Source organism: Talpa occidentalis, unplaced genomic scaffold, assembly GCF_014898055.3.
Source record: "Talpa occidentalis isolate TD23 unplaced genomic scaffold, MPIMG_talOcc4v2.1 talOcc4.5, whole genome shotgun sequence".
In the NCBI taxonomy this organism is placed as follows: Eukaryota; Metazoa; Chordata; class Mammalia; order Eulipotyphla; family Talpidae; genus Talpa; species Talpa occidentalis.
In genome coordinates this window covers 117151651-117164951 of record NW_023604861.1, presented here as the reverse complement: position 1 = coordinate 117164951, position 13301 = coordinate 117151651, and the positions used below count along the sequence as shown (strand labels likewise).

General features: G+C 39.5%; 1 protein-coding gene across 2 annotated transcripts in view; it reads right to left on the bottom strand.

Annotated features, from left to right (window-relative positions):
- DHX57 (DExH-box helicase 57) overlaps positions 1–13061 on the bottom strand; it is a 49567-nt gene extending 36506 nt beyond the window's left edge. The window contains exons 1-6 of one of the 2 annotated variants that reach the window (XM_037528192.2): positions 12921–13061; positions 5453–5688; positions 4270–4425; positions 3077–3262; positions 1944–2782; positions 132–307 (exon numbers count right to left, since the gene is read on the bottom strand). In XM_037528192.2, the coding sequence (XP_037384089.1) occupies positions 132–307; positions 1944–2782; positions 3077–3262; positions 4270–4425; positions 5453–5682 (1587 nt within the window). In that variant the 5' untranslated portion in view covers positions 5683–5688; positions 12921–13061. The other variant, XM_037528191.2, reaches the window with a different exon arrangement.
- Positions 13062–13301: the final 240 nt, after the last annotated feature.

Sequence of the window (13301 nt, the reverse complement as noted above, 5' to 3'; positions counted from 1 at the left end):
TGACCATTCAGAGAGAAAGAGAACCAAAAGTATACGGAAAGTATACCAGGGAGGGGAGCCTACGCCTCCCTTTTCAGCCCTCACCCATACATAAGGGAAGCAACACCAGCCATTGTCTCAGAATACCCTACCTGCTTTATTCGGAACTGCTTGCAGATTTTAGTGTTTTCAGCATGGACTGATTTTGCTTGCCAGTCATATCTTTTAGAAATCTTTTTCTTAAGGTTCACATAGCTCTCATTCTCCACTATAACTGGGGCAGGACCTTCATCCTCATCTGTCTCCTCAGGTTCTGATTCCTTTTCAACTTGAAAGGGATAAAAGGAAACATTTTTTGATATGGAGTCCTTTCTTTAGCAAAGGGGGAAAATCACTATGTAGTAAAGTAGCAACAACAAAAATATCACAAAAAAAGAGAAAAAGTTAAAACTTGAATAAAGCCAGTACATTCATTTCAATACTATTACTTCTACTGCTAAAGAACTTAAAATGCATCTTCAAATGAATTTTAATCAGTTATAAGTTGTTACCGTTAAACCAAATTAAAAACAGAGCAGATAATCATGACAAGTCTTGTTAATTCATTTAATTCTTTCACTTAAAGAATTAACTTTTCATCTATTTGCAACTTTTCATCTATTTAGTGTTCCTAAAATTCGATGACATTAGACAACCCAAATGTCTGTCAAATGATGAATCAATAAACAAAATGTTGTAATTCTGTATAAAGGAAAATTATTCAGCAGTAAAAAGGAATACAGTACTGATAAATGCTACAACATGAAGACCTTGAAAACATTATGCTAAGGGAGGGAAGTTTGTCATAAAAAGCCACACATTGTATGATTCCATATCTATGAAATGTCAGAATAGGCAAATCCATAGATTGGTGATTGTCAGGGGTTGGGGGAAGGAAGAATGAGGAGTGACTACTAATAGATATGTTTCCTTTTGGGGTGATGAACACTTTCTCAAATTATGCAAATACTATGTATTTGCTACTACATAGCATTTGTACAATCCTGTGAATATACTAGAAACCACTCAATTTTACACTCTAGAAGAGCAGATTTTATGGTATATGTAGTACATCTCAGTAAAACTGTGATTTAAAAAAAAAGTCTTACACACAACTTGTTATTTTCAAGGAATACATCCAAATCCCACGTGCCAGAAGCTGCCTTTGGGAGTGAGTCAAGTGGCTGGTGTGTGAACACAGCCAGCTGCCCAGCACCTACATCTCCTGTGCAGGCTCCTTGTTCTCTACTTACTGCTCTTTACTGAGAAACTCTTGTGAAATAATAAAGATTTGTTTCTCTGACAAAAGGATGGCAACAAATTAAGAGAATTCTTTGATGAACTTAGAAAAGAGGGTTTACTTAGGGTGTAAGAATCTGCACAGACTCTTCATCCAGATTTGTAATTCAGATTCTCTTGTATTTGGATAAAGCCAGTTTACACAAACATTTATTTGAGGACGTGGGGTTCGTAAAGTTAGCTCAACAGTAATGGATTTGGGGTCTAGTAAACTAAAAGAGGGAGGGTATGGAGAGCTGTCTAGAAAGAGTTGTCTAAAACCTCATTTGGAGGTATTCCCACATACAGAATCAGAAATAAACAAGTAAAACCAAATGAATTAAAATAAGAGATTTTCTAGGAAGACGTTTTAAAGTGCTTCTAACATTCAGATTCCCGAATGCTAAAATTAACTTTTGTACTACTACAGACTTTCAACTGAAAGGAGACCAATCACAGTCATACCATTGGGCCTTACAACTGAAGTACATGGATTCTCATGCTCTTGTGCCCATGGGCCTGAAGAGAATGATTTGCCTAAGATCAGTGACGGAACCTAGACCAGCCCTCAGAACCACTGGCTTTTTTAATTCAGCCATCTCATGCCCCCTCCGTAATGCCCTCCACCTCGTCAATGTCTTACATACCTTCTGGAGTTTGATTTGACACAAAAGAATGATTTGGAATCATTGGTTTGCGACAGACTGGATTGCTTATTCTGGTCCCAGAGGATACTGGCAGAAAGTTCACAGGAGGGACACTGTACTTGTGAGGGGTATTTGTTAGTAATTTGACTATTTCTGATTCTTCCTCTAAAAGGGTTATCAAAGAATATACAACTGGTTCCGAAGTTTCTGCAAATGTCAAGGCCTTGCCGTAAAGGAACTCAGAAATATGTAAACGACAAGCCAGAGGTAGATTCTCATTGGTGGAATAAAATGCCACAAGGGGTGCTTGGTAGGGGTACTTGTGGTCTTTAGAAAATCGAATTTCAAGTTCATATAAAAAAGATGCATCTTCGTTGGCATTAAGATGAGAATCATCTACATTTCTTTCTGCTCTTCCCACAATCTGATTTGGGGGCACTTCATGTTTGAATTTGCATTTTGATCCAAATTTACAATTTCCTTTGAGGTAAAATTTACAGACATCTAGTGAAGTCTGTTGTATATTTTTGGTACTTTCCTTTTGCTTGGATTTGCAGAATTTACTCGTCAAATACTCCAGTTCTAATCCAATGGTCCAGACTCTGTTCTGAATTCTTTCTATAAATTTTTCTCCACAGATTGACTTTAGAGCGAATGCTTCTTCTTGTCGCTGTTCCAGACACTCATCCAAGCTGATGCGGGCAACTGCCTCAGAGATTTTCATCCTGTCTCCAAATGTCTCTGAAAAACACTGGGTGAGGAGATGTTCTAGTGATGCCCCCACATCACCATCACAAATTCTCAGGACTGCTTGACAGCGCTCAGTGTTAAAACCATACCTGCCAGGTGTAAAACATGACAAAAAGACTGAGTAATATAAATCAAAGAAGTGACATTCATTTAAATACATTTATGAGATATTATGTCTATATATAGGCAGAGCTTGTATTGTGCAAAAACATCCCTGAAAATAATCCTTTTTTCTTAATCCCCTTATCCTAAAGGAGAGGATATTAGGTATCCAGCACTCCAGAACACATACAGTAGGAAAGTTCTCAAGGAAGGGTAGTTTTATAATGTGATTTCAGTTACACAAATTCTCTACCAACTCTCATAAATGGGAAAGCAATCACCTGGAAAGCTTTTGCACTGCAAATGTTGAGACTGTAAATTCTGTGTTACGAGGCTCTACTAGACTCGAGCCAGCATATTCTAAAGGATCACAGTCAGGAACCAGGGAAGCTTCTCGTCCAGCTGACCAGTACTGCTCTTCATCACAATCGGGCTCATCATCTTCTTCCTCCCCAGAAATGCCTCTTCTGGTAAAGGTAACAATTACATATATTAGATATTAATTTCTACTTATTTCAGAGAAAAATTTAGCAAGAACTTAATTCAAGGAGTCAAAGGATCCTGACAACTCTTAAATAACTAACTTAATACTCTATTCCGACTAATTTATATATTGACAATTAACATTTATAGGGCATTTATGACAAGCCAGGACTATGTTAAGTGTTACATACATGTTATCTCTTTTAAAATCTTCCTAGTAAACTCATCAGGTACAGTCAGAATTCCCATTTTCAGATGATCAATTATAATTTAGGATTAATAACTACCAAAGGTTACACAGTAAAGAGGAAGTAGTGGTTTTACCTAAGATAATCTGAATTCAGAGCCTATACTCTTAACCACAGAAGACCTGGCTATCCCTTCTTTCTCTTCCCATTCATAAAAACTATCCCTTATTTTTTTCTTTGCTGTATAGCAAAGAAACCTAAGACAGATAAGAGATTTGTAGATATGACGAAAATTGAACTTTCAATGAAATGAAAATGAAAGAAATTGAAATGAAAATAAAACTGACTTCTCCAATTGAAATCACAAAGCAACATAGTCAAGGAATTGTTTGGTTCAGGCAAATGGTCATGAGAAGTGCAATTTTAAGACTTCCTCTGGTCAACTCAATATTTGCTCCTAGAAAAATATTTCTACTTATTCTGCTCTAAGGTTCTATTTGGAAGATACAACAACAAAGCAATTACTGAATCCACATCCACTGTTGGGGGGTGGGGAGCGGGAAGGGGAGGGAAAGAAGATAAAAAGCAATCTGCACTACTGCTCACAGATATTACAAAACAACTCACTCTAAAACTGTTGCTTAATAATTATTCTTGTATTTCTCTTGGCTCCCTTCCAAGTAATTACATGGCCACAACAGGATCTGTACTGTGATACAGTATTCTAAGGACACTCAGAACCTTCATATTACCAAAACAGTAACAAATTCCTTAATATAATTTACTCAGGTGAAATAATTTACTCAGATCCAGCATCTGCATCTTGTTCTTGCAGGTCACGAAGAAGAGCTTTCACTTTCTCTTGGTTCTCAGAAGTCATATGTAGAGTCTGAAGGGGCACTTTGGCTTCAGGCTTCCACTTTGGGCGTGCGTCTCCTTTTCTTGCACTGTTGCTAGGTCTGTAAAATACACAAGAACAAAATCATTCATCTGTGATCAGAACTTTTACATGTTTTTCAGAGTTCCCAAGTATCTTACAAACGATGACAATAAATGTGAAGAGATTCTTCATTTCTAACAGTATTAACCAGACTTCATTATAATGGAACTCTTGGGGAAAAAAGCCCAAGGAGATTGATTTTTTTAAAATATTTATTTTTATTTATTTATGCATATAAGAACTGGGGGTTAGGCCAGAGGTGTGGGGGGCTGAGAGGATTCACCAGACAAGAGTGAGGAGCAGAACAGGCAGATCTACAGAAATACATTGCTGAGGGGAGCAGTGGGCAAGAAAGGAGGGGTCTGCTGCACCATGTCAGTTAGCTTCCTGGCCAGAGACCGAACTTATGCCATAGTAGCTACTGATAGCTTGACAGCGCTGAGACTTTAACACATGCACCACCAGGGAGGCCCCTGATCAGACTCTTCTTCATTAAATCTGGCTCTCCTAATTCAAGAATCCTCTGGAAAAAGCAAAGGTTACAAAGAGGCAGACTGCAAGGCTTTAAAACAAGAGGAACAGTTAACTTGACCATAACCCTGTGGTATTTTGCCCCTTTATCTCAGTTGTTTATTGTCCCAGACATTAAGATTTCATATGTTTGGGCATCCCCGGTGGCACAGTGGTTGAGCTCTGGGTTGCGAAGCTGCCCACAGCCTCTGCAGCGCTGGTTCGATCCCCGGCTGCTCCCCGGCCACTAGAGGAGGATCCCACATGGGGCGCAGACCCCTCCTGCCGCCCGCTGCTCCCCTCAGCAGTGTACTTCGGTCCTTCTGCCTGCTCTGCTCCCTGCTCTGGCTCTGGTGAATTCTCTCACCCTCCCGCACTTCTGACTGTACACAGTGCTTGTATGTATGTATGTATGTATATATGTATGTATGTATAAATAAATAAATAAAGATGGAATTTCAAAAATACTTTAAAAAAATAATTAAAAAAAAGATTTCATACTGTTTCCACATTTGACACTTAAAGAATATAATGACCTGGAGGAGCGTCTTGTTTCACTGAAGATACAAAAGTCGTCACCATCATCCCAAATTCTACTCGAGGCCTTTCTGTTGCCACCACTGCCACCACCACTGTAGCCACCACTGCCACCACCACTGCCACCATGATTTTTACTCGTGTGGCTCCTGCCTCCTCTTCCTCCTCTAGAAGACCCTTTACCACTTCCTTTGCCTGGTTTGCCTTTTCTTCTTCCTGAAGAACTCATCTTCACCTGCAAGAGAAAAACAATGTAGATATCATAAAATACACCAAGTTTGTCTCAGTTATGGATTATAGCCTATTTTAAAGAAATAAAGAGAAATGAATATTTTTAAGAGAGTCAATTCCAGGAAAGTATGGATAAACAAAAGATTTATGAGAACTCCCTTAACCCCTGGAATAATATTTAGTGAGTTTTCAGATACAGATTTCTTAACCAGAGACGTGGACCAGAAACACAGAGAACTTTCAAAGCACACATGACATTCTGATTTGGTACAGTTTGGTATAGAGTTTTAAAAACTAGAAGTAACAGAAAGAAAGCTGGAAAATTCACAAATATGTAGGGATGAAATAACATCCTCTTGAACAACCCATGGCTCAAAAAAGAAATCAAAAGGTAAGTAAAAATATGTCTTTTTTTTTTTAAAAGATTTATTTATTTATTTATTTATTTATTTATTTATTTATTTATTTATTTATTTATACAAGCACTGGGTACAGTCAGAAGCACAGGAGGGTGACAGAATTCACCAGAGCCAGAGTGGGGAACAGAACAGGCAGATCGACGAAATACACTGCTGAGGGGAGCAGCGGGCAGCAGGAGAGGTCTGAGCGCCATGTGGGCCCCTCGCCGGTGGCCAGGGATCGAACCAGCACTGCAGAGGCTGCGGGCAGCTTCGCAGCCCAGCGCTCAACCGCTGCACCACCAGGGGAGGCCCTAAAAATATGTCTTGAAACAAACAAACAAAAAAATGGATTCATAACACACCAATAATGTATGTGATGCAGCAAAAGAAGGTCTAAGAAAATTAAAGAACCTAAGCTTATCCCTCAGGAAACTAGAAAGAGAATAAATTGAATCCAACTTAAGTAGAAAGAAATAAAAAAACACCAGAGAGAAATAAATAAAAGACTAGGAAGACAAAGAAAGTAAGAGTTGTTTTTTTTTTTTTTTAAAGATAAATGAAATTGTCAAGGCTTTAGTCAGACTAAGAAAAAAGGAGAGAAAACTCAAATAAATAAAGTGAGAAATAAGATACATTATGACTGGTACCACAGAAATACAAAGGACCTTAAGTGACTACTATAAACAATTATATGCCAACAAATTGGAAACCCTAGAAGAAATGAACAAATAACTAGAACTATACAACCTAGAAAAAAACTGAATCATGAAGAGATAGAAAATATGAATAAGCCAATAATGAATAAGAAATTAATCTTCAATTTCTTAAACAATCAAAAACCTCCCAATAAAGAACAGTCCAGAACTAGATGGCTTCATTGGTAATGTCTACCAAACATTTAAACTCTTCCAAAAAATAGAAGAGGAAAGACCACTAACATACTCACTTTAAAAAGCCAACATTACTCTGATGCCAAAACCACACAAGTATATAAGAAAAAAAAAATTACAGGCCAATATCCCTGATGAACATAGATGTAAACATTATCAACAAAATACTAGTAAACTGAGTTCAATAATATTTTAAAAGGTTTATATGCCATGGTCAAGGAGGATTCATTCCTGGATGCAAGGATGGTTCAACAACTGCAAATTAATCAGATTAAGAATAAAGGATAAAAATCACATGATCATCCTAACAGATGCAGAAAAAGCGTAACAAAATTCAACGTCCATTCATGATAAAAACTCTCAACATATATGGTGCAGAAGGAACGTAATTCAACAAAATAAAGGCCATAAATAACAAACCCACAGTTAACACCACGCTCAATGGTAATAAGCTGAAAGATCAGGAATTAAATAAGGATCTCCACTCTCACTGCTTATTCAACACAGTAGCAGAAATCCTAGACAAAGTAATTAGGCAACAAAGAGAAATAAAAGGCAATCAGAGGCCTCCCTGGTGGTGTAAGGGGTTAAGATGCAACCCATGAAGCTATCCACAGTCACTGCACCATGAGTTCAATTGCCAGCCAGGGAACTACCCACATGGCACAGCACACCCCTCCTGTCTCACCTGCTGCTCCGCTCAGCAGTGTATTTCAATCTGTCTGTTCTGTTCCCCCCTCTGTCTCTGGTGAAATCTCTCACCCTCCACACCTCTGGTCTGTACCCCATTTTTTGTATGCATAAATAAATAAATCTAAAATAAAAAAATAAAGGCATCCAAATTAGAAAATAAGCAAAATAGTCTCTATTTGCAGACGACAAAATATTATATATAAAAAATCCTAAGGACTCTACCAAAAAACAATTCGAATAAACGAATTCAGTAAAGTTGCAGGGCAGGATAAGTTAACAACGGATATGACAGAATAAAGGAGGTCAGAGGGCAATGCCATAATTTAGTCAAAGTACTCAAAAAAAAAAAAAAAAATGTCAACCAGGAATCCTATATCCAAAAAGCTTGCTTTAAATGAAGGCAAAATAAAAGCTTTCCCAGATAAAAACTGAGAATTTTTTGTCAGTAGACCTGTTTTGTAAGAAGTCCTAAAGGAAGCTCTGTAAGCTGAAGTTAAGTGATCCTAGGTAGTAATTCAAAGTCACACAAAAAAACTAACAGCACCTTAAAGGTCATTATATAATTAGGAAAAACAATATAAATGCACAATTGATTTAAAAAGCAATTGCTTAAAATAATAAGTGTATGATGTAATGCTGGGTGTATTACAGAGTGGTGTAATACATTTGCCAATAATAACATAAGTGGATGAGAGCATAGTTGTACTGGGCTAAGAAAATGACGACAGATAGTAAAGTATTAATCATAAAAATGGTTTGATGAGTTTGTTGCATTAATATATATAATAATAATATAAAAAGAAAGGGAAATGAATATAGCAATATGGGAGAAAGAATTCTATATATCACTTAAATTGAGCTAGGTTCTATCTCACACTGATTCTGATAAATTAAGATGTATATGACAAACTCCAGAGCAGTCATTAATAAGCAAACAAATTTTTAAAAACACTGAAAGATACAAATAAATGAAAAGTAAAAAGATGGAAATAGATAAATTATGTAAATAGCAATCACAAAAAGCTGGAGTGGCTATGCTACTATCAGAACAAATAGCTTAAAGCAAAAAATGTGACTACAGATAAAGAAGGGCTTTTCAAAATGATAAAGGGCAAGGGCCTTCCCTGGTGGCTCAGGTGGTTGAGCACAGAGCTGTGAAGCTGTCTGCAGCCTCTGCAGCACTGGTTAGATCCTGGCCTGCCGGTGAGGGTCCCACATGGCACAGCAGACCTCTCCTGTCGCGCCCACTGCTCCCCTCAGCAGTGTATTTCGTCAGTCTGCCTGTTCTGCTCCCCGCTCTGTCTCTGGTGAATCCTCTCACCCTCCTGGCCTGTACCCCGATTCTTGTATAAACAAATAAATAAAATTTCAAAACGATAAAAGGGTCACTACATCAGGAGATACAATTCTAAATATTCAGTAGTCCCATTTGACTGTAGGACATACCTTCCAAGATCCTCAGGGGTAGCCTGAAACTGAAGAGAGTACCAATCCCTGTATATACTATGTTTTTTCCTATATATATATGTATCATAAACTTTAATTTATAAATCAGTCACAGTAAGAGAGTAACAACAATAAAACAGGATAATCATAACTCTTTCTCTCTAAACTGAAACCACAGAAATTGAAACTGAGGCCAAGAAGGGACTATGGTTTATGCACCTCATGACAGCACCAAACACAAAGCTTTTAACAACTGATTTCAGCAAAAGGACAAATAGTCAATTCACTAGCAGTGGTCTTCAATACCACATTTCAATAATGGTAGAACACTTAGATAAAAGATCAATAAGGAAAATAGAAAAGTTGAAAAATAGCACAAACCAAGTAGACCTAAGAGACATCTACAGAACACTCACCTAAGAGCAAAGTATACATTCTTCTCACAATGCTCATGGAAAATTTTCCAGGACAAACTTCAATAAATTGAAAAGATAGAATAAAACAAAGTATGTTTTTACAACCATAGTGGAGTAAAATAAGAAATGAAAGCAAGAAAATAAAAAAAATTAAAAAAAGAAAGAGAGAAAATATTTGGGAAATGTACAAATATGTGGAAATTAAATTAGGTCTCTTAGTATCCATTTCCTTAAAATCCTTCTTAATTTCATATATGTATTGAGTGTCTATGTTTCTCTCCTATCTATTTCCTCCCAGAAAGCTCTTTGAAGGTAAGCATCAAGTCTTTATTGATGACCACACTGTCTTTAATGCAGGGTCTGGCATATAGTAGGAATTCCATATGTATTTGTGGAATGAATGAGGAAGGCTAAATAAATTACTTATATGAGAATAGAGATTTGTTAATTTATTTATTCATGCCATTAAGTACTTACTAAATGCTTATTATGTGCCGATCTTAGGGATATAACAGCAAAGGCCATAAAATTCCTGCTTACCTCTGGGGAGTAAAACACACAATAAATAAATGAGTAGATAATATATCTAAAGTGTTATGAAGGAAACCCTGAGGCTGTTATTTTAAATAGAGTGGTCATCTAAGGCCTCTCTGAGATCATATTTGAGCTGACACCTGAACAAAGTACAAGAATAAGCCAAGAAAAAGAGCAGAAGCAATAACAGATGCAAAGGGTTGAATCTAGAATATCCTCAATACACTGGGTTGAATGACTAGAGAGGTGGGGCAACGGCTTGATATTATGTTTTAAAACAATCACCCTAGGTGCTAAGGGAAGAATAATAAGAGTGTAAGGAGAAAGCAAAGAGCAGTTAGGAAACTACTTCAGTTGTTCAGTATAAGGAACAAAATAAATGTGTTGGACTAGGGTGGGGGGAGTTGAGTTGGTAAGTGTTTAGATTCTAACTGTATTTTAAAGATTAATTTGATGAAACTGTCTACTACCGCTTTCAGTTTTTTGGCCCAGATTAATGGGGGTGAATAGTGGTGCCATCTGCATAGGATGGGGATATTGGGTAGGAAAAGATTTGGGGATGTCATGAATTAGGATATGCTATATCTGTGATGCCTATTAGATACTGACATGAAGATGCATAGGAGGTATTGAATATAAAAATCTGCACTGAAGGGAAAGATGAGTTCATTTCATTCAGTCCTTTAAAAATCTTTTTTTTTAAGATTTATTTTTATACAAGAATTGGGGTACAGGCCAGAGGTGTGGGAGGGTGAGAGGATGCACCAGAGACAGTGGGGAGCAGAACAGGCAGATAGACCAAAATACACTGCTTAGGGAAGCAGTGGGTGAGACAGGAGAGGTCTGCTGTGCCATGTGGGTATCTCCCTGGCCGGCTGGGAATTGAACCCGTGCTGCAGTGGCTGTGGACAGCTTCACAGCGCTGTGCTCAACCCGCCACACCATCAAGGAGGACCATCCTTTAAAAATCATATCAGGTACATATTATTTTCTATATTTATAGAATAGAAAACTAGAACACAGAAACTTACATACTTTGCCTAAAGTCATCAACTATAGAAGCAAAATCTGGAGTCAGGATTTCAAACAATCCATTTGACTCTAAATCTGAAATTCTTTTTTTTTTTTTTTTTGATTTACTTATTTATTTATACAAGCACTGGGTACAGTCAGAAGCATGGGAGGGGAGGAGTCACCAGAGCCAGAGCGGGAGACAGAACAGGCAGACTGACGAAATATACTGCTGAGGGGAGCAGTGGGTGTGACAGGAGAGGTCTGCGCGCCATGTGGGACCATCACCGGTGGCTGGGGATGGAACCCACGCTGCAAAGGCTGCGGGCAGCTTCATAGCCCAGCGCTCAACCGCTGCACCACCAGGGGAGGCCCTAAATCTGAAAATCTTTCCACCATATCTCATTCATGTAGGTGTATATGACGTGCACGTTTGCATACATACCCGTGCGTGCGCGCACACACACACCCCTCCCTTATATTTTTTTAAGTTTTAAGTTTAAAGATAGGTCTTAATTTATAAAGATGACTGAGTGATGACACAGGTAGGTCAAAGCCATTGAAAGATGACACAGGAAGGTCCAAGCCATTGGCTTAGTGTACAAGAAAGACATGAAGGAAATGGCTGGGAATAGGTTGGTCTGCATTCGAAAGGCATGTTAACAGGTGAGTTATGGCCTGGGAAAGACAGTTTCTTCCTGGCCAGCTAGGACCCCAAGATGTCAAAACATTAAAAAAATATAGAAAAAAAATTACTATTGTTCCATCCCAACTTAAGAGCCTATCGTTATAACTTCCCTCTGACTCCAAATCCTCTTGGATAAAATCGTAAGAAAAAAGTCCAACCACCTCAATTTCTTCTGCAGCAAAGTGGTATATATATATATATATATATATATATATATATATATACACACACACATTCATATACACAGACCCACAAAAACATAAGGTCATTAAGCAACTATGAAAAGACTGAAACATAGAAAAACTGAATTCTGGCAAGATTGTGCATAGAAAATTACCTATTATTTCTAAAATTTTTAAAAAGGGAAAGCATTAAAAGAAAATAAACAAAAAACACAACAGGAAGATCAAAAACTGCCCAGCCTAGGTATGTTTTTGTAGTAAGAAATATTCAGAAAAAAGCAAGAAGATATAGTGCTCCTATCAAATAAGCGTGACTGATCAACCAGAGCAAATCCACAACGACTTTGCCCAAGAGCAATCAACAACTTTTCTCACACCAACCCAGAAAATGTCACCTTTACTAGTTGATTACAGATCTGCCCTCAAAATTTTTAACGAAGTCTTGTTGGTTGTATCCAACACGACCCTCCCCAGGCATTTTTCAGGGAAAAGGAATTGGGTTATGTAATCCACATGGATAGATTACACTGTTCTAGTCCATCTGGCCTGCAAAGATTCCAACCACCTTTTATCCTCGTGGCCACAGAGACCCGAGTTTGGTTTGAAAAAAAGTATCCTTTGTTTCGCATCCAAAATTGGTTCCCAGGTACAGAATCATCAGGCACGACACTGAAAACTGACCGGACACCATTCCCCCCCGGGGCAAATCTGACTGTACGTCCAGCTCCATGCAGATACCCAACCCTGCTACCTTGGCCTCAACACGCATCGTTCCATCCTCTCCCCAAATACCCACTCAGTTCAAGATGGAGACAGCGGCAGGAAACGAAGCCTGAGTCCCTCCACTTCCACCTTTTACCCGGCCCTGAGCTTGAATTCAGCTCCGGAGCCCCGGGCCTGGGCGTGCACAACCTCGGCCGCCGACCCCCGCCTGGCCGGGTTCGGAGAACTGGGCTCCTCCAGGTCCCGACTCACCGGCCCGGGGCGGCCCGACGGGGTCCCACGGCAGCGGGGGGCGACAGGCCGGCGCGCTCTCTGACAATCAGGGCGGCTGCAGACCTCGCCCACGGACACTCATCCCTCGTCCGCGGAAGGGGAGGCCGACCCCGGGTCGAGCGCGGCTTCCCCGGGCGGCTGCGCGGAGGCGGCGCCCGGGGCTCAGGCGTCAGGCCCGGCTCGGCCACCTGGGCGGACCTCACCTGCGGCCGGCGCGCCGCGGCCCTGCCGCCGCACAGGCCCGGCGCCTTCCGATTGGCCTGGCCGCGGCCGCCGCGCGTTCGCTTCCGGGTCAGAGGTGCCCGGTCGCCCCGGCAACCAAGTCGCTGTCGGCGCTCAGCTGCCTGCCCCGCTCCCGGC